Source organism: Bactrocera neohumeralis, chromosome 5, assembly GCF_024586455.1.
Source record: "Bactrocera neohumeralis isolate Rockhampton chromosome 5, APGP_CSIRO_Bneo_wtdbg2-racon-allhic-juicebox.fasta_v2, whole genome shotgun sequence".
Lineage (NCBI taxonomy): Eukaryota > Metazoa > Arthropoda > Insecta > Diptera > Tephritidae > Bactrocera > Bactrocera neohumeralis.
In genome coordinates, this window is record NC_065922.1 from 74,748,675 (window position 1) to 74,768,377 (window position 19,703).

The 19,703-nt window shown below is 34.1% G+C and overlaps 8 protein-coding genes across 11 annotated transcripts in view; 1 reads left to right on the forward strand and 7 right to left on the reverse strand.

Moving 5' to 3' along the window:
- Nucleotides 1-19,703, forward strand: part of LOC126759367 (uncharacterized) — a 31,276-nt gene that overhangs the window by 4,696 nt on the left and 6,877 nt on the right. Inside the window, exons 2-3 of the mRNA XM_050474102.1 lie at nucleotides 9,344-9,517; nucleotides 13,699-13,815. Of these exons, the coding sequence (XP_050330059.1) occupies nucleotides 9,344-9,517; nucleotides 13,699-13,815 (291 nt within the window). The remainder of the gene's footprint in view (nucleotides 1-9,343; nucleotides 9,518-13,698; nucleotides 13,816-19,703) is intronic.
- On the reverse strand, nucleotides 168-1,438 carry LOC126759280 (zinc finger protein 585B-like). 2 transcript variants are annotated; one of them, XM_050474015.1, is made up of 2 exons: nucleotides 969-1,438; nucleotides 168-911 (listed from the first exon to the last, which is right to left on the reverse strand). In XM_050474015.1, the coding sequence occupies exons 1-2, from the start codon at nucleotides 1,332-1,334 to the stop codon at nucleotides 267-269; spliced, it is 1,011 nt and encodes a 336-aa protein (XP_050329972.1). In that variant the 5' UTR covers nucleotides 1,335-1,438; the 3' UTR covers nucleotides 168-266. The 2 variants fall into 2 exon arrangements, with proteins under 2 accessions (XP_050329972.1, XP_050329971.1); XM_050474014.1 differs by having other exon boundaries at nucleotides 170-911; nucleotides 966-1,435.
- LOC126759271 (mothers against decapentaplegic homolog 3) lies at nucleotides 2,015-6,660 on the reverse strand. 3 transcript variants are annotated; one of them, XM_050474002.1, is made up of 3 exons: nucleotides 5,765-6,660; nucleotides 3,968-5,666; nucleotides 2,015-3,624 (listed from the first exon to the last, which is right to left on the reverse strand). In XM_050474002.1, the coding sequence occupies exon 2, from the start codon at nucleotides 5,425-5,427 to the stop codon at nucleotides 4,003-4,005; it is 1,425 nt and encodes a 474-aa protein (XP_050329959.1). In that variant the 5' UTR covers nucleotides 5,428-5,666; nucleotides 5,765-6,660; the 3' UTR covers nucleotides 2,015-3,624; nucleotides 3,968-4,002. The 3 variants fall into 3 exon arrangements, with proteins under 3 accessions (XP_050329959.1, XP_050329957.1, XP_050329956.1); XM_050474000.1 differs by having other exon boundaries at nucleotides 2,015-5,666; nucleotides 5,987-6,660; XM_050473999.1 differs by having other exon boundaries at nucleotides 2,015-5,666.
- Nucleotides 7,202-12,298, reverse strand: LOC126759266 (zinc finger protein 62 homolog). Its single transcript, XM_050473995.1, has 2 exons — nucleotides 11,572-12,298; nucleotides 7,202-10,694 (listed from the first exon to the last, which is right to left on the reverse strand). Exons 1-2 carry the CDS (start codon nucleotides 12,100-12,102, stop codon nucleotides 9,117-9,119), a joined length of 2,109 nt encoding a protein of 702 aa, XP_050329952.1. The 5' UTR covers nucleotides 12,103-12,298; the 3' UTR covers nucleotides 7,202-9,116.
- On the reverse strand, nucleotides 12,980-13,898 carry LOC126759283 (uncharacterized). Its single transcript, XM_050474018.1, has 2 exons — nucleotides 13,669-13,898; nucleotides 12,980-13,579 (listed from the first exon to the last, which is right to left on the reverse strand). Exons 1-2 carry the CDS (start codon nucleotides 13,711-13,713, stop codon nucleotides 13,094-13,096), a joined length of 531 nt encoding a protein of 176 aa, XP_050329975.1. The 5' UTR covers nucleotides 13,714-13,898; the 3' UTR covers nucleotides 12,980-13,093.
- Nucleotides 14,170-15,838, reverse strand: LOC126759268 (phenylalanine--tRNA ligase alpha subunit). The gene has a single exon (XM_050473997.1). The coding sequence runs from the start codon at nucleotides 15,747-15,749 to the stop codon at nucleotides 14,262-14,264; it is 1,488 nt and encodes a 495-aa protein (XP_050329954.1). The 5' UTR covers nucleotides 15,750-15,838; the 3' UTR covers nucleotides 14,170-14,261.
- Nucleotides 15,995-18,031, reverse strand: LOC126759267 (myoneurin-like). Its single transcript, XM_050473996.1, has one exon. It carries the CDS (start codon nucleotides 17,952-17,954, stop codon nucleotides 16,098-16,100), a length of 1,857 nt encoding a protein of 618 aa, XP_050329953.1. The 5' UTR covers nucleotides 17,955-18,031; the 3' UTR covers nucleotides 15,995-16,097.
- Nucleotides 18,263-19,622, reverse strand: LOC126759275 (zinc finger protein 91-like). The gene is made up of 2 exons (XM_050474008.1): nucleotides 19,116-19,622; nucleotides 18,263-19,046 (listed from the first exon to the last, which is right to left on the reverse strand). The coding sequence occupies exons 1-2, from the start codon at nucleotides 19,578-19,580 to the stop codon at nucleotides 18,300-18,302; spliced, it is 1,212 nt and encodes a 403-aa protein (XP_050329965.1). The 5' UTR covers nucleotides 19,581-19,622; the 3' UTR covers nucleotides 18,263-18,299.

Sequence of the window (19,703 nt, forward strand, 5' to 3'; positions counted from 1 at the left end):
ACTTCGTGAAAAGAAAGCGACGTGTACAAAATTCAACTCCAACGTTTACTTCTGAGTGTTACAAACATCTGGTAAACTTAATATATATTTCAGCAGAAAGTAATAAGAAAGACGTGTTCTAAAATCTTATTAAATTTTGTTAATTTTTTATTTAATAAAGGTTTTACGAACTGCCTATGTATTTTATACCTTTATTGTTTGGTTTTAAGTGTGTCAAATTTTTAATATAATGTACTATTAAATAGAATAGAAAAGTTATATACAATTCAACTGTTAACATTAAATTCAGTAGAGATTTTTCCTTCCGAATCCTCTCGCAATACATTATGCTTGTTTTTTATATGCCACAATAGTGTAGGTCGCTGGTTAAAACGCATATGACAAATGATGCATTCATATTCTAGCGCATTGTCATGCAGTTTCATATGCGTTTGTAGAGTTTTCTTCCGTGTAAACTTGGCCTGACACTTTTCACAGGAAAAGTTACGCTCCTGGGTATGCACCACGGCGTGTTGCCTTAACTGGTATGCATTGTTAAACCTTTTTTCACATTGATCACATTTATGGGGGCGCTCGTCTACGTGTTGTTTTTCATGCTTATTTAAAGTACCAGTAGTTATAAAACATTTGCCACAATAAGTACATACATATGGCTTTTCTCCGTTGTGTCGTCTAGTATGAATTTTTAATTCTGTACTCGTGTAAAAGGCTTTGTTGCACTTTAGGCAGGTGAAAGGCTTAATATTACTGTGGCGCTGTTCATGACCACGCAAGTTATATATTCCAGCAACAGCGAATCCACATATTTTGCATTTATATTTTCTTTCCGCGTCATTCTTTAATTGCTTTGTTGGGAAAACTCGTACTGGTCGAACACTGAGTATTGAAACCTTAGTAAGCTGCTCTTTTTCCTGCAAAATGTTTATATATTAATATAGAAATTGATAATTTATATGTTATCTCACAACTATATCATCCTCCATATCCGCTATGTCATTTTCCAATGGTTCTAGTATTTCGGTTATTAAATCCTCGTCACCTACGTATGCCAGTTCATTTGAGGTTTCGGATTCAATTGTAATACGTTCGTTCCCTTCTGTTGGAAGCAAAACTCGCTCACTTAACTTTTCCTTTGGAGTGGTACATTTCTTTCGTTCATTTTTGGACTTTTCAGTTGCCGCCCAATCGTCAAAGTGTTTTTCAAATATATGATCCAGAAAAGTAGAATAAACTCCAAATTCTTCGCTACAGCATTTGCACTCAAGTATCATACAGTATGTGTTCGTAATGAATACCTCACCGCAATAAAATTTTTGCACAGTAGTGGTAGACATATTTGTTGATTAAAAAGTAGTTGTCTTTAAAAATCTTGGCAAATTATTTCCTTTCGAAGAAAATGTGTTTAGTTGATAAAGTTATGAGCAATTTTATGTGGATTTGTTTTGTTTAGACAAACGTCGATTTTCTTTTCAAGTGAAAGTGTAATCGATAAATTGACCGTTTTAAACGCATACGCATGAACGATTAATAAACGTCGATACTAGTGTCGCCGGTATTTTATTTCACTATTCAACGCAATCTGTTAACTTTAGTATTTTGAAATCTCGATTTGAATGTATTACAAAGTAGGCTCCGAAAAGGAAACCATGGTAACCATAAATTTTTGTTGTTGTTAATACAAAATAGCGGTAGTTTCCTTTCGCCAAGTAACCAGCATTTATTTCCGCATCCTTTAATATTTTTCAGTATTTTATTGGTGAAAAATTATAAAAAGTGATATCAATTTTAGGTTTTGTTCAAATAAACAAAGAAAAGTTAATGTAGATCATTGTTCGATATATTTGAGCAGAGTAGAATGCAAAAGTTCTCGCCATGTTTGATATATTGCTATTGTGTTGTAAAACCAATTACTTGCATACATAACCTAAAAACAGCAGTTACAACTCCATCAACATCCACCCATAGCAGTGAGAAAATATAAGAATTAGCACCACCCCCAGGTAAAAAAAGAATATATTTTTTATATTACCTTTATTAGATTTAGTATTTCTATTATTATTATTGGTATAATGACATATGTATATATTGTGTAATTATAGAGCAATAAATTGGGACTTAGATTCAGTTATATTTTGTTAATGCTAATGCCGAAACTAATATAACCAGAACGTACACATATTCATGTTGCAGGAAAGTCAACCGTTATAAAGTACGGACAAAATATTAAAAGTAAAAACACAAATAAGGTTTATTTAATAAATGATTTCACTTAACAAATAACTATTTAAAATTAAAGATTTGCTTAATTAAGACAATTGTTGCTTACTACATAAAAAAAAAACAATAATGGCAACGCGCTTATATACAATTCTAGCGCATTTAGCCAGAGAAAGTAAAAATATGCATGAATTGCTTTAAATTTTTGCTAAGGTTTACTTTTTTTGGTACTATGAAGCATTCTGATAATTTTTCTGCCGATAAAACGAAAACTGCAAATATTGTAGTTAAAATTATAATCATATAAAATGTATGGCAGTTTAATTATTTGACCTTGACTTGCATTGTAATTTGGCAATTGATGGCCATAACGTGGAATCACAGTGTGTTTTAATATTAATATGTAATTTATTTATATGTATGTGTACGTAAGTACATAGTAAAGTTTATTGCAGCGGCTTTCACAATTACTGACTGAATATATAACAGCTTTCGTTTTAAACGGCTTATTGGTCTCAAATAAATTTCGAATACATAATTTAAAACGAAAATATAAGTATATATAATAAAGAAGGGTATAATCGTCAATAATGTAAATTATACATTATACATTGCATTTAGTCCAAAAATTTATAGTTTAAAAATTTAAAGCAGAAGCACTGATTTTAATTTGGTACACGATAAAATTATAGTGACATAAAGTAAAAACATGTCAAGACAAGAATTATTTTACCGCATATCCAAAGCACGGCATATACTTAAAACATAGTTAGTTTTACCATATAGCGGAGACAATTTTATTTAAATAATATAATAACATTTAAAATATTAATTCCAGCTTTTAGCTATTTTTTCTTAATTATTACAATTTACTTACAAAATGCTTATCGAATTTTAATCTTCCATAATTTAATTATACAAATATCCCAATCGTTCTGTGTATCATGTTGTTTGTTTGAATATATGTATGTATAATTATTGTGTACAGGACACATGTTATAAGTGTGTAAACAGTACAAAATCTATTGTTAAAACATTAAAATCTAAAAGCTCTTTTTGTTTGTATTTCCTTGGTTGCTTACGTTCAAGAGTATTGCTACTTGAAAACATTTGTCGTTAATATGTATATAATATGTATGTATAATATATACTATATTGTGTATTAGTTGAAATTGTCCTTCGAGTTGATTACAAAATGTCACCATACACATCTTAAACATCGAGAATGCTTTCAAAATTTGTCGTTTTCTTTTGTATTTGTAATATTTATTTTAAATGTAAATCGCAAGTATTTTTTCTACTTTAATTATACATACTATTAATGTTTTACACAAGTATTATTATTTTATGTAACTTGCATATTTATAATTTACTTTTCTGGCTTCAGTATTATCGCATATTTTATGTCTGCAACAGAATTAGCACAATTGTGCATTCAATTCAATAATTAATAGCTAATCACTAGTGGTGTGGTTATTATAAAAGAAACTTTATTATTTATTGAGTACTTTAAGACTTTAAAAGCTTAAAATACCTTTTAAATTCTATAAAATATCAAAAACGCCAATTTAAGTTTCCTGTGTTCCCGCAATATATTTAGTAAGAGTACACAAATATATTAATATTTTAGCGCTTTACGCGTAGTCGAAATCATCAAGAAGGAGTTAAACAAAAATAACTTGAAAAATTCCTATCATTACTTTTGCTAGTTTTCAAAAAACAACTGATATACTACTTTAAGCAATCATACCTGCACTTCTGCATCTAACTTTCTTCTTTGTGTGCTTAAGACATCGAGCTGCATGGCAGACGTGGTGAACCCATCTGCGTTAGCACACGGTCCAACCACTGTAGTGGTCCATTCAAATGCAATTCAATCCAACACGGTGTCGATGTAACTGTTTGCCGGCGATATTCAGCACCCCAACCCTTTACAAACGACATACGTATGGTGCACATGCGTGTTAATTGATATACGGCCTCAAAACCTTGTGAAACAGATTGCGAAAGCAATGCAGCAAATTCTTGATTATTAAAGATTTTCAAATTACAACCGGGTGGTATTTTACAGACAGTGGCTGGATGCCACCCGTAGCGTTGATTGCAATTCGGACTCTGTACAAATATTGATGAATCACTGAGGCATTCGGCGAATACTTCGCCACCGATATAATAGAGACGTACACCTTTGCCAATGTGACGACGTGTCTGTTCAACTACCTCATTGCGATTTACATTGGAAAGTAAGCCGAGACAGAAACGCTCCGAATTGGACGGATCAGTGAAACCATCAACTGTAATGGATGGTTGTGAAGCATGAAAGGTTTCACCGACACGTGTATTTAGTTCATAGTACGAAATTGAGCACCAAAAAGCGGGCTCATGATACATTACGGGACTAGCATCAACTGGCGGTGTCAATCTGGACATATTCATATTGTCATTTGGATCGATCGGGTCACCATCTTCGCTCATGTAGCCAGGCGGCGGGGTACCTGTATTAGGAATGCTGCTACCAACGCTTAATACACTTGACTGTGAGTCCATGTTGCAAGCGCCTGATCCTACAAGTGAGCCATTCATCTGCTGCTGCTGCTGTTGTGCGGCACTCATACCTAAACCAACAAGACTCCCGGGCGAATGCTGCTGCTGTTGATGATGATGGCTTGATAGCTCCATGTACTGTGGTGGACTCAGCGAAGCACTGCGTATTGTTGTGGCATTATATTCCGTATTATTGGGTATTTGATGGGTATGATTATCCAATGGATAATCGGTAATGGAATCTGGCGGTGTCGGCAATGATTTTGGCACCAAAATTGATAACTCAATCTTTTTGTAGTGATATGGGTTAATACAAATTTCGTCTTTACGCAAATGAAATGCGTATTCGCAATGATCCAAAGCTTTTAGTTCATTTTGTGATTGTAAATCCGGCCAGCGCCATACACGGCAATATATTACATGTGGTTGACCTTTGCGCAAATTTTCGCCAGAAGCACCTGGCTTGCTACGCGGTACTGTGACGCAGCGTGTATTGCAATTCTGCGTGGATATGGCACGTTCTAACTCCTCAAGCTGTATATTCTTTTTAACCTTTTTAACAAGATTTTTTACTGCTTTTTCCGACCACTTTCCCTCAACCGTGTCTTCGTTGCCCTTCTTGAGTGCTAACAAACGTTTAACTACTTGTGGGGTGAATGGCAACATCGCACGTGGCAAAAAAGAGTGCGCTGGTCGACAAGTAGTCAACAAATGATCCAATTACAGTTGATCGCAAATTAAACGCAAGCACAAAGCTTCAGTTTTTAAGCTTCAAAATATTAAATATATGCTGTGCTGAAACTTTATTTAAGAGTGTCTCGAAGGTGAAATATAATACATATATTGCCGCCTGCAGTTGAACTTTGCGGCAACTGAAAATTACAAGGACAACAAAAGCAGCACTCCTGGAAAGAGAAATTCGTAACTATTCATATAATATTCCATATATTTATATTAAAAAAATGTTCGACCTTAGTCACAGTAATAAACTAAGTTTATTTACCTTTGTTCACTAGCTTTACCAATCCTTGATTAATCCTTTCTTTAGCTGATTATATTGAATTTCTAGTTATTACAATTAGTCCGACAGTAATTTCCAATATTACTTCTAATAATAATGCATTTAAAATAGCATAAATTTTTTTAATTTTTTTTTTTTTTAATTTGCCGATTTGATTTTACGTTGGACTTATGTATGAAATATGTATTTACGAGATTTGCTTACTGGCTGAGTATACTATTTTGCACGATTTCTTTATTTGCTGTCTCCTCTTCGTCTGTCTGCTGACCTTTCACACTTTTTTGTGCTTTCCGTTCTGCAACAGAGTCGCCGCTGTCTGATGGATACTTTTCTTGCCTCTTCCTTTAGTCGGCTAGATATGTTTTTTTGTTTCCTTTGGAGACGTTTAATGCACCGCCTCACACTATCGTTATTGACGTTGTTGTGTTGTTATTGACGTCGTACCGTTGCCTCAATGTCTTATTCATGCATTCACTAAAGTTCTCACTCCAAGTATTTGATCGGTTTTGGATATCTTTCTTCCCTTTTTGACCGTGTCTGTTTTACACAAGTGCTCTTATGTGTCGTTTTTTCAGTTAAGCACTTACTTTTCACTGTACTCTTCCTCTTCCTCCGTGCACTTCCTTCCACTTCACTTAATCTATCGTTTTTGCCTTTGACCAGACGACCCAGACAACTAATGATAGCAATTTGCTGACGGCTTTCACAATCCTTTTATATTATCTTAAAACACAATTTAATGTGTACAATTCACTTAGGACATAAGTTTTAACTTTTCAATGCAATCTTTTGCAAATATAAAACCTCAAAAAAGTGTAAAATTATCGGAAATGAAAATGAAAATAAACTCGCCTCCGCACAAAGCAAAATTTACAATCGTCTCATTCATTTCATCGTCATTTGGCAAAAGTGTTACCAGAAAGAAGTTTTGCAACTTTTTGACATACATATATTCCCCTATTGCTTAAAAAAGTGCTAATTTAAACAAAATGCAATAGAATGGGGTCAGCTAAATAAAACTTAGGTAAATAAAAATTTTTAAATACGATTTTATGTTAATAAATAAACATGAACATACATTTACAAGTTATAAATATATTTTTATGCGGGAATCGTCGTGCCCATTTGAAAAGCGGATATGAGTTTTTGTGGCATTAACAACACTGTGTGCAAATTTTCCCCCAATCAGCTGGTGTATTGTTTACTACTACATTAATTCGGAGAAAAGTTTAGCTAAATTGATTATAGAATTTGTAGAATGAACTGCTCTAGACAGATAAAACTACTATAAGTAGAATAATCCGCTTAATTGTAGGCCATTGTTATCTGTATATTTGTATCCCCACAGGAAACTTCTTACACTTATTTCTATTGGTCATTCCATCTGTAATTGTGTCAAAGGATTACAATACCAAGATATTTTAATTTATTTACTTTTTATTTTATTTAATAATGGTTATCAATGGAGTAGTATTTACAGTTTGATTCGCTTTTGCAGCACACGCTCATTTTAAGCGATTTTTGTCATATTAAAAATACGATTATATAAGTATTAATAATTTCTATTACTATTCTATTATTTCTAAGAGTTTTCAATGAATCTCAATTTTGTGTTACAACGAAGTTAAATCAAAAACAAGTTTATATTTAGAGCTTTAAGTAAATTAAAACATCATGGGGGTTAATTTGGTTGAAAAAGCTGACACTTTAAATTTCGACTGATAATGACTTTACCACAAGTCACTAATGTTACTTTTGTTTTAAGGCGGTAAGGCTTAGTAAATGAAATGTGTAATAAATATCGGTTGAACAATATCGCTTTTATAAATTTAATTGGACTAATAATCGGAAATTTCTTCAGAGATAAATAGTTAATTATAGAACTTTTGAAATTGAAATTTTGAAAAATTTAATTACAATACATTAAATGTCTGTATGTTGTAACATATTTTATTTGATTATTTTCAAATTCATCTTGTCTTTTGTATTATATTTTTCTAAACTCATTAGTACTTGAAAACTGAATTATAAAAAAATTATTAATATTCTAAATATTTTTCGCTTAAATTCACTATTAACTTACAATAAATTTATATCTAATAATTTCAAAACTGCACGTGATTTAATGAATTTTAAATTTCAAAATAATAACAATCTCCGAAGTGCTTACTACTCGCAGCAGTATTCACTAAGGCATGAACAAGAGATATACTTAAAATTATTATTTTTTAACTCAAAGTATAGTTCAAATTGTTAACAAATTAAATGAATTACAATTTTTACACACTTTTGGTGATAATACAATACACAATGATTGAGTACATAATGGAGTTTTACAATAACATTTGGGCAGTCACTGATTTATTTATTTAGTAAAAAATTCCCTAAATCTGCAATATTTCGGGCAAAGCTATTTTATGAAATTGTAAATAACTTCAAGGCCTTGTCAAGGCTTCATAGTACATATATGTATATGTGTGTATATATATGCATACGAGTATAAATGTGCTCATTAAAGTTTCAACAATCATCAGTTCTGTTACACTTCTATTTTCATAATGGTTATGTGATGGCTTATATGGAAGAATACTGTTTGTTATAACTAAAACGTAGGGGCATACAATGTGTGCGCATTTTTAGAAATCTGTGCGAAAAATGAGTAGTACGAATAAGCATGCATGAAACATTAAAAATAAATCAGTTACATATTTTTCTATTTTCTTTGGATAAAGAAGCGTTTACGCAAAATAGTATATATGATAGCATGTATGTATTTAGTAAGCTTAAATATTTGAGTATTTTTTTCCAAATACGTATGTATGTATTGTATATGAAGCCTAAATTTGGTGCTAAAATTTTTAGCTGATTTCCATAATATGTTAATGGTTTTCAGTTCCTATTGTTTTACTGTTAACGTTATTAACCACTTCAATTAAACAACTTAAAGGGTTTTATATAATTTAAATTAACTACAAAATAATTGCAGTACAAACGGTTCGAAGTTAGACTAGATTTGTTTAGGAAAGACGGTAGTTTGTAATATTTGTACAGACATTGTTAAAGCATGCCTTAAAGTCTGTGGTCACCTGATAATGATCGATAAATTAGGAGAACAAAATTATGTGCTTAAAATTATTGATTAATTTCTTAGCAATACAACTAACTTTTTTAACGCTATTGCGCCGTACTTTACTTTTTAAAACTAATTTTTTATAAGTCTGTGCATATTTATGTCTAAAATACCGCTGTACTTATTTATAACTGTCGTATCGTACAGTTTACTTAAATATTTAAATAAGAATTGGATATCAATGCCTTAACACGTACGGTTTTACTAGCAATGCTTATGCCGCATGTGATAGTTTAGCCCACTGGGGTGCGAATAGCTGCGAGAACAAATTTTGCATACATAACGCTTTAGGCTGACGCCACTAGTACCGCCAACGCCACCACCAACACCATAAGTGCCGAGTGTCTGTCCACCGCCACCACTACCAGCGCCATTCTCATAGCCATTTTCTTCCTCGACATCATCTTCATCATCGTCCTCGTCTTGCTCAGCAGCTCTACTTGAGACATTCTCATTATCATCATCATCCTCATCCATTGGTGTGCCTTGTGGCATATTATCATCATCATCGTCGTCGTCGTCATCCATTTCGCCATCTTCATCTTCACCCTCACCTTCGGAATCTGTTACCATCTGTGCAAATTCATTACCTTGCTGTTGTCCAGGTATTACTGTTTCGAATATTTCCAATGGGTTTACGTTGTTACTTGTAGCTGCACGTCCTACTTTCGCGCTTGCGGTATTTGCCGCATCCTGCTGCGCTTCAGGCAAATTAACGCAGCCCGGACAAGCATAGGGTTTTCGCAAGTATATAGCGCTGGTGAATATCTCTTTGCAATAATCACAACGGTATTTACGATGCATCTTCAAATGATTCGATAAATGATGTCGCAACCGGAAGAGCTTGTTACAATAGTCGCAACGGAAGGGTCGTTCCTCTTTATGATTGGCCATATGAAGATCACGCTCCTTACTACTGCTTAACACTTGGCCGCAAACCATACATGGAAACGCAGTGGCGCTTTCGTGTGTCATAATATGTGCAATGAAATGATTCTCGGTACCATACGAAGCGCTACAAACGGTACATTTGAATTGCTTCTCCTTTTGATGTGTATTCATATGATAGCGTATGGCTTGTTTTGATTTAAAACCTTTCTTGCAAATGGGACACTTAAACGGTGTCTCATTCGAATGTTTTATCATATGATTTCGATATAATGAGTAATATTGGAAGGTCTTATTGCACAATGCACAATAGGCAGTGCCGCGTATTTGCCGACGCTTAGCCTTCATTTCACCACCACCACTAACATCGGTGCCGCCCCCCAGTATGCTGGCATCCAATGAGTCGGTTGGTGCAATAAATAGTTGATTATCGTAATCTTCTTCGTCATCATTCTCAAAGGCGCCGGTTGTGTCAAAGTCGTCTTTGCCCGCAGTAAAATCAGCTGTAGTATCGTAGGCACTAGAATTACCATTTGCACTGTTTTTCAATTTAACATCGGGCGTTGAAGATTTCAAAGAGTATTTATTTGCATATGATTGGAAACTGGCTGGATCGGCACGCCATTGTGTTGCCGATTCTTTATTTTTTCTAAATGCAGTTTCATCTTCATTTGTATCGTGTTCGGCATCATTGTATTTATTCTTTTTATTTGAATCTGCTTGTTTATTGAGCTCACCTTGCTTAGGGCCTGACCCAGCAGATACTGCTTGACGTTGGGGTGGATTGTGAATACCTGAATGCCGGTAGGCTGTCGAGTGATCTTGTCCATTTAAACTGTAGTCCTCGGACTCAGTGTGCACATTTACGTCCAAGTAGTTTCCGCAATCAAAATACTAATTTAAAATAGTGGAGTATGATAATTATTAAGTAATATTCGAATATAAATCCTATAACCACACATTTAAATATACATACATATTTCCAATATATATTAAAATATAACAAGGACTAACTAAAACAAATTACACACAGGTATTTAAAACTGATCGGTCAGTTTTTATGGCAGCTTATTGGGGAGAAGGGGATTGATACTTCAAAAAGTGAGATACTAGTTCACATATTCTTGTATACAGAAAGTTTGGCATCACATTTTCAATAATTATTTAAATTAATAACTGCCGCCCTATTAATAAAAAGTTATGTGGTATGGCGTCTGCAACGCATCTGCATTGTTAAAAATTAAAGGCTGACAATACCAAAAACATACTTAAAGAAGTCGAAACCGGTTCATTTCAACCCCTTACGGCTGTAACTACGCATCCTCGATCTATTACCGATTTTTATATGTACACTTTTTAAAGGCCACAGCTATAACGTATATGCTACACATATATGTGTGGTGACAGACACGGGTATCAGAATGCATAAAAGGATGAAAAATATACATGCATGTAGAAATACATATACGAATAAGGCCAGCTGTAAGTGGCCTGTTCTATTTTAAAGAAAAAAAATCGATACGTGTAAACGCGTTTGTAATAAAGAATCGTTAAGTAGCAATATTATAAATGGAATTGTGTACCTATACAATATGCCATGGGAAACAGCTTAAATACCTTCAATAATATTTCAGGGCGTTTTTTGGTATACATGAACTGTACGATATTTTTTAAAATAATTAATAAATGTATGTGTACGTATTTTTACAAATCTGCCAGACTAACAAATAATCCCCATTAAATTTATATTGAGTATAAATTGTTTGCTTACATCTTGATCCTGTTCATAGAAATTAGACTGCTGATTTCCTTCGTATTCACCATCATCTGTTTCATCGCCGTCGTCGACAAAACCACTCAAATGTTTAATTTTTATGTGGCATATAAATTCGCCAATGTCACGTGTACTTTTGTTACAATAGGTGCAGATAAATGTCCACTGCCGTGCATTATTGGATACAAAGACTTCACCGCACCTCGATTTGGGTAGTGCAACTTTTCTGTTGCAAATTATCTCACTGCTGGGGTTTAGACCGCTGCCATTGTCAGTTGCACTGTTTTTAGTTGAAACATTAGGTTGCGCTTGGTTTTGTTGTAGCTGGCGCATCGATATGTTTGTGTCCCGTCCCACTTCTAAGTGTTTTTTACCTGCCTCTATTAAATTACTCACATCCGTCGACGACGCAACTTTTCCATGGCTGTGATCACCAACACCATCCTCAACTGCTACATTACTTTCAATGCCAATCTCCTCCTGCTGCTCTTCATCCAGCTTCTCTGTTTTGATTGCAACTTTCGACATATTTGACACCAAAGCAGACAATAGAATTTACACTATATTATTTTATTTACTACTTTTACATTGTTTCGGGTGAAGAGCACTTTTTGCAAACCCTTTCGCAGACGGCAATGTATAAAACTTTTCACTAGAATTCGTAAATTGTTTTTATTATTTTGTCAAATGCGTGTGAAAAGTGTGTGAAAAAGGGAGAAAGAGAGCGCGTGTTGAACTGGGTGGAAAGAGTAAGAGAACGGGTGCGCGCTTGAAGAAAATTGGCATATAGCGTTGCCGGTGTAACCAATTACATTTTTAATATAAAAAAATTATTGCTAATGCAAGTTTAAAGTTTTTATTGAACACTTACTAAAATCACATAAAACAATGATAGCTATTAAACATTGAATTTCATAATTAGAATATGCAAGAGCATAAAATCTCCACTATTACTAGTGAGTTTCAAAAATTTTAAAGTTCCCTGCTAATACCATTATATACAAAAATTCAAAATGTCAGTTAACTTTAGTTACGTCATATCTCCATCATGTTAACAGAGTCATGTTTGCTCTCTGTTAAATGAACTATTATAATAGTGATACATATTAAAATTTAGGTCAGTAGAGATTCGTATTGAACGGTACATTAAATCTAAATCATTAAATCTAAATTACAATTTTATTCCCAGAAACAAGTTACATTTATTACAGTTCACACTAACATTTAAAATGAATATTTCTGCGCGTCTAGGAAAAATAGTTCAATGATAATACAAGCTTTAACAAAAAGGTAGGCAAATGAAAAAAATATATGTGATGGCAGAATCGCCTAAAACTATGTAAGTCAAAAAGCTTCTTTAAGAATCCCAACGTCTCTCTCTTCGAATAAATTAAAATATCACAACTTGTGTTCATAATACAAATTTAGTTTTTTTGTACAATATTTTAATGTCACAAACGTCAATTCTTATAATGCGTACAAATTTCAAAATATTTAGTAGACTGCAAAGCCGCCTTCGTCAGTATTGCCGATGATATTTGTTTAATGTGGCCAATACAATATCATCTGGCGATTTAGTATCGAAATGAAAACGATGTATTTTATGTTTTACTTTAAAAACGTGACTTATTTCCGGAAATGGATGTGTTCGTTTATATTTTAGACAGATAATGCGTCCACACGATGATGGTGTAGCCAATTTTTTGTGAGCTGTAGAGATGTCTCTGCTTGGCTGGAAGTAATTGTTAATGACAGGCAATAGAATAGGCTTCTCTTTACGATCACACTCTATAAATGGTATATGAAAGTTTTCGGCGGGTGGAGATACCGTTTTTTTATTTTGCACAATAATTCCTGTAACAGTGCTTAAAGCGGCAGTTAGGTCTATGGCATGGTTTGATTGTTCTACATTTTTCTCGGTTCTTGAGTCATTCACTTGAAGGTTGTTGACGCCATTACTAATTTCTCCAATACCATCAATAATTTTCTCATCGTTTTTTGGCGTCTGTGAAATTATCAAAGATGATAATTTGACATTACACACTGTGGTATTAGTTGTTTGTGATAATTTCAATGGTGGAATAACGAAGTTACCAGCTTTCGAATTACCCATTTGTAACTTAGGTAACACGAATCCATTAGGCGATGCAACTTCACCACTAGAACCCTGCTTCTCTTTCAATTGTCCCAAGATGAATTGGTTTAGCAGTGATGTCGCTGCCGCATCCTTTCCAGAAGCAGGTATCTTGTTTTCTTGCCCAAAACCCGTATCCATTTAAAAATATACGTGTAAATTATACTTTTAGAATATAAACATAAATATGTATATGTACAATTTGTTGACAATTTTGCAAATGCATATAATGGAAGACAACAAAAATAATGACAGCTGATGCTTATGACTATGGCGACATCTACAGACTATTTAAACTCTGCAACTTTGTCGGAGTTTACACACATAAACTTTTTTTGTTCATTTATCATATATTTAATCAAAAAGTTTCGCTTTTTTCAATAAATAAATTTCAAATTAAATATTTGACTTCATATTTTTAATTTAAGGTATTTAACATAAATGAACGGAATATAAAGAACTGTTTTTAATTACTTTTTCTTTATTAAATTATATAATTATACATTCAAATGTTTGCATGTTTTTTTTTCAAATCACTCAAAAAAATCTTTATTTATTTATCCAAACGACAAATTGGACCCTCTTCTACCATTTTCAAGTCAACTTTAGGTCCAATCAAGTCTCGAATATTGTTGATGCCATATTTTATCATTGTTGGCCGTTCCAATGACAGACCCCAAGCAATTACGTTAACATTTTCTGGCAAACCCATAGGTAACAAAAGTTCTGGTCTAAAAACTCCTGAATTTCCAACCTCAATCCATTTATTAAGACCTGGATGAAAGCAGAAGATTTCCATGCTGGGTTCGGTATAGGGGTTATAAGCAGGTTTGAACTCCAGCTTTTCAATTCCGAGTTTACGGAAGAACTCATATAATGTGCCAATTAAGTCTCCCAGTGTTAGACCAATATCTGCAACTACACCCTCTACTTGATGGAACTCTGCAAGATGTGTTGCATCCAATGTTTCATTTCGGAACACTTTATCAATACTAAAATATTTTACGGGTCGAAAACCTTCCGCTTGATTTGCCAATTTATATAACATTCGTGCACTTACTGCGGTAGTGTGAGTGCGCAGCGTATTCCTTTGAGCTTCTTCCAATTTCCAATCATACACATAACCAGTTGAACCATAACCACCGCGTGAATGTACTTCCTGTACACGTTGCATATATTCTTGAGGAAACTTATAACTTTTTGCCGGATTGCTTATAAAGAATGTGTCTTGAGCGTCTCGCGCCGGATGCTGTTGTGGCACAAAGAGCGCATCGAAATTCCAGAAAGACGACTCAATGTAGTTGTTAGTAGGCATTTCTGAAAAGCCCATTTCCAAAAAGATCTGTCGGAATTCAGTACGCACTTTTTGTAGAGGATGCAAGTGACCTCTCATAGGAGCAGCACCCAAGGCATCGAAATTATACGATTTAAACTTAAGGTCTTTCCACAAACCACTTGCTAGCATATCCACAGTTAAATCTGTCTCCAACTTCGTTAACGTCGTTGCGAACTCCGGTCCTTTACTTAAAATAAAGCTTTTCGTTGTAATCTCTTGCAACAATTTTCGCTTTTTAAATTCCTTAATAACATGTGGTGGAAGATCAGTTTTGTTTTTAGATATTTCTTCCAAAGATTTCTTTACTGTATCTTCGATTTTGTCCACTTTTCTTTTGACGAGTGGTGGACTCACAGATTTGTCTAAAAATATCCAACCGAGAGACATCGCTTTACTGTAGCCTATCTTAGCATTTGGACCGCTCTTCATAAGTTCGTCCTGAGGAACTCCTTCCAATGGCACAGTACCATATAAATTTGCTTCGTGGCTACCACTCGTCATTACAGCCTGTCCCTCCTCCGTCAACTCCAAGCTCTTCACTAAGATTACTTCTGCTTTTACCAAATCTCCATGAGCTTCGATACTTTTCAATGCACCCACAATTTTCTGATGATCTACATCAAACAATGTTGCCAATTCAATGGTGCTAACTTTATCGGTGCCTTCTAAATGCTGCAAAATACGCTCAGTAAGATCTGGATGCATTGTTATAGAATTTAAACAATTGTTAGTTGCAATTAATAAATTACAGCGTGTTATTTGCCGATGCCAACAAATTAACAAGGTTTTTTGCTATTAGTGAGCCGATATGACAATTTTGACGTACGGTAAGAGTTGCCACTTGAATATTGAAAGTACGAGCAATTTATACATCCAAATCAAATATTGAACTAATACCGTTATTGTATTCTACTTTTCAGGATTAATCGGATTTTATATCATCGGGACACTTTTATTTATATTTGATATTTATTTAAGTTTTTTTTTTATAATCATTATTCTACCAACACATACAAAATATTTCTACAAATTAATTTGTAAACATTACTTCTTTCATGAGTTTTCTTCATTTACAATGCTATTTACAGCCGAAATCGTTTCTTCACGTGCAATTGGTGGCCCAGAATCCATCGAACTATTAAAATTTTCCGGAAAAAATGAAGTATACGTCGCATTTTGTATAAGTTCGACGATAACTCGTTTTGCCTCTTCCTCTTTTTGTATGATTTCTTCAGAGTTTTCTGTTATTTCTGCCTCTTCTTTCAATTCCACTAATGCTGTTTTGATCTCCTCTTGATCAGTTGGTATTTGAGCTTCATTTTCTTGCTTCAGTTTCGTAGGAGATTTCTGTAGTTTATGCATTACTTTGTAATGGTGACTCAAACCTGAACTGAAATTGAAAACTTTACCACATGCTTTGCAACTTAGTATCCTTTTCGGTCTCGGCGCATGAATTTTCATATGCTGTGTTATACGCAATGTCATCTTTCCGCATACCACGCAACATTGAGGAATTTGCTCTTTGTGTCTACGTAGATGCTGCTTAAGTATGCATTCTGTACTGTATTTTCGGCCACATATGTGGCATCGATATGGTTGACCGGATACATGCGCTTTAACATGCTCCTCAAACCGATCGCGGGTGTCGAAGTTCTTTCGACAAATTTCACAATTAAATGGTCTCGAAAGATGCACTTTTCTCATGTGGGTCTCCAAAAGGGTGAGACTTGTAAGTTTTTTATTGCATATTTTGCATATAAATCCATCAGGATAATGAACTTGTTGAATATGATCTTTTAAATCCGGAATTTTATTAAACAACTGATCGCAGTCGGAGCATTTGTGAGCCAATTTTACATTGCTGTCAGATTCCAGATAATGTGTCCGCTTATGAATTGTAAGGCTAAAGGCACTTCTGAATTTCCTTCCACAAGCAGGACAAGTTGTCTTATCATCGGTGCTGTCTTGTCTGTTTATGTTATTTATCATTGGCACTACATTACCGCTGAATGTGGATAGTTCAACTTTCGATTCAGTTTGTGGGAGCAGAGTAATAACCGTTTCGCCAATTATATGGCGGACCGGTTCTGTACTTTCTTCAACGGTCGTTTCATTTTCTTCGACAACATTTTTTTCCTCATCCATAGGTACATCGCAAGATTCAGAATTTGTAGTATTAATTCGAGACCGGCGCTCTTCTTCAAGCTTAATACGTTCATAAAGCTCTGCTACTCTATTTTTCAAAGCAATCACCTTTACTGTAGTTACTCGTTTTTTCTTTTTGGAATTTTTAAATTGCATTATTTTATCGTGTCCTTTTGAAGTTTTTCTAAAGTCATTGGAGGACTTCTGTTCCTCTTTCTGATTTTCCGTTTTCAAATGATTTTCATTCGTTCGTACGTAACCAAAGAAGTCTTCTGGGCAACTATTTTCATCATTTGCATACATTTGGACGCCTTCTAATTCTTGACGCATTTCAGCTTCCACTTCTGCAGCTATTTCCTCCGCTTCATCCAATTCCTCCACAACCATTTTCGATTCATCAAAACCAGCTAAGTCGCATGGTAGCAGAGATTGATTTGATCCAGCTCCATAAACTACCGCCTCGCGTGTTGCTGATGCGTCGTCATCCATAGAATCTTCAGGCATAATGCCAGCATTGAATTCTTGGGGCAAGATTTCTTTTTCATCATCGTTTATATGTTCACTTAAATGCTGACAAAAGTAATTTATATTTTCGCTAACTTTTTCACAATAAGTGCAACAAAACTTCAGAACTCTTGTTGCCTCACTGAAAAATATAAGCCCACACTGAATATCGTCCTCGATTAGATTTGTGGTTGGATCACTGTCAACAGAGTCCTCAAGAACAGAAAAGTCACTTATGTTCTGATTATCAGACGTATTCATTCTTGAATAAATAGTTACCAATAATGCATACTTTTAGAAAATTGCAATTTGTTCTTTAAATGATAACAATAATAAAAATCAACATTTTCACATTTCTCTTCTTCTTTACCAAAGTTACGTGTTGCAATTGAAAAATAATAAGATCATTCACAATTGAAACTTGTTATTTTAATAGGGCAATCCTTAATTATATGAAAAACTACTGCATTTCATACAATTTTTAATTATAATGGAATATCAACTTTTTCAAATCATAGGTAAATTAATCGAAAGATATTTGATGACTGATGATATTTCAACGACAGAAATAGAAAGTAATTAAATTATTATTTATGTACCAATTTGTTAAGAATTATGTTTAAGAGTTGGTTTGTGTATAGTTTTGTGAGCCTCTAATTGAGCTTCATCAATGAACTTTTTGTCACATTGGTCACAAAATATTTTTGCTGTTTTATAGTGTTTTTTTAACTTATGTGTACTTAACATAGAGGCGCTGCGATAGCGATTTGTGCACAAATTACATTGAAATGGTAAGGATGCATCATCCGTCATATGATGAACTTTTCGTTTATGTGTATCCATTTGATTAACCGTGTAGAATAGCTTTTCACACTCGTCGCATGGTACGCGTCGCTCTTGTGTGTGGCGCAATTCGTGGCTTATCATTGCTGCTCGCCGTGAAAAAGACTTCGAACAAAACTTACAGCAGAAATCGGAGCGATTTTGGTGGGTATTGCGATGACGAGCTAATGTTGTTACTGCACGAAATTGACGCCCGCAAATCTCACATTGGTGTGGTTTGGAACCAGTGTGTATATTTAAATGCGTATCCAGCTGCAAACGGCGTCGAAAAGTTTTACCACAATATGTGCACATATTTGGCGTATTACGTGCTTTGTAAGGACGTTTGTCACTATTTTTTAACAAATTTGGTTCGTAGGATTTCGTCCAATCAATACTTTCATTTGCCTTACTTTCTGTGTGGTTTGAATCTGTATGATCACTTTCGCTTTCACTGGTGTTTTCATGACCTGAAGTCCGTTTATAAGTTGAACAATCTACCAAATTTGTTTTAGTAGATTTCGTGTTCACCTATATTTTAAAAAGTATAATAATTAACTTCAAGCCGTTCTAATCTGAGCAAATATTTGTTAAACTTACACCAGTATCTTCCTCTTTTATTTTGTTGTTCACAATATTTTTATTATATTGTAGTCCCACAAATACTGGTTTGCGCCGAAACAACTGACTAACAGTAAGACTTTCATCGTTTTTATGTTCTACTATGATTGTTCCTTGATTGGCTGTCCCAAGAATGTTTAATCCCACTTCCGAATCATTTGGGATATCTGCGGCTTCTAATTTCAATGGATCGTGCTTGCAATTGGAATTTGTCGTCCTGTTGCTTTCAATATTAATAGTCAATACTTCTGTGTCAGACAATTCGTTCGTGAATTCTTCACAATGTTTTTTAAAATGTTCACAGAATTCAGAAAACGCAAGCGTTTTCAAACCACAGAAAATGCATAAAATCGAAAATGTTGAAGATTGATAATGAATTTCGGCACATTTGGACTTTGAGTGATTATAACCGAAATTATTTGCAGCATTAACGATTTTAAGCATTTTTGCGTGCAATCTCCACTACTAAATAACAAATTTTAGATTTGTTTACAAACGACAAAACCAGTGGTGAACAGCTGTTTTTCTCTGTTGACATAAAACAAATACATATCTAATTAGTGTCGC

Excerpts from the sequence above, each read along its gene's own strand:
- LOC126759280 (XM_050474014.1), bottom strand. The coding sequence starts at position 1,334 with ATGTCTACCACTACTGTGCAAAAATTTTATTGCGGTGAGGTATTCATT. Across the intron at positions 912-965 it reads ATATGGAGGATGATATAGTT|GAAAAAGAGCAGCTTACTAA; the intron begins GTGAGATAACAT and ends AACATTTTGCAG.
- LOC126759271 (XM_050474000.1), bottom strand. The coding sequence starts at position 5,427 with ATGTTGCCATTCACCCCACAAGTAGTTAAACGTTTGTTAGCACTCAAG.
- LOC126759266 (XM_050473995.1), bottom strand. The coding sequence starts at position 12,102 with ATGTCGAAAGTTGCAATCAAAACAGAGAAGCTGGATGAAGAGCAGCAG. Across the intron at positions 10,695-11,571 it reads TCTATGAACAGGATCAAGAT|TATTTTGATTGCGGAAACTA; the intron begins GTAAGCAAACAA and ends ATTTTAAATTAG.
- LOC126759283 (XM_050474018.1), bottom strand. The coding sequence starts at position 13,713 with ATGGATTCGTGTTACCTAAGTTACAAATGGGTAATTCGAAAGCTG. Across the intron at positions 13,580-13,668 it reads AATGGGTAATTCGAAAGCTG|ACGCCAAAAAACGATGAGAA; the intron begins GTAACTTCGTTA and ends ATAATTTCACAG.
- LOC126759268 (XM_050473997.1), bottom strand. The coding sequence starts at position 15,749 with ATGCATCCAGATCTTACTGAGCGTATTTTGCAGCATTTAGAAGGCACC.
- LOC126759267 (XM_050473996.1), bottom strand. The coding sequence starts at position 17,954 with ATGAATACGTCTGATAATCAGAACATAAGTGACTTTTCTGTTCTTGAG.
- LOC126759275 (XM_050474008.1), bottom strand. The coding sequence starts at position 19,580 with ATGCTTAAAATCGTTAATGCTGCAAATAATTTCGGTTATAATCACTCA. Across the intron at positions 19,047-19,115 it reads TAAAAGAGGAAGATACTGGT|GTGAACACGAAATCTACTAA; the intron begins GTAAGTTTAACA and ends TTTAAAATATAG.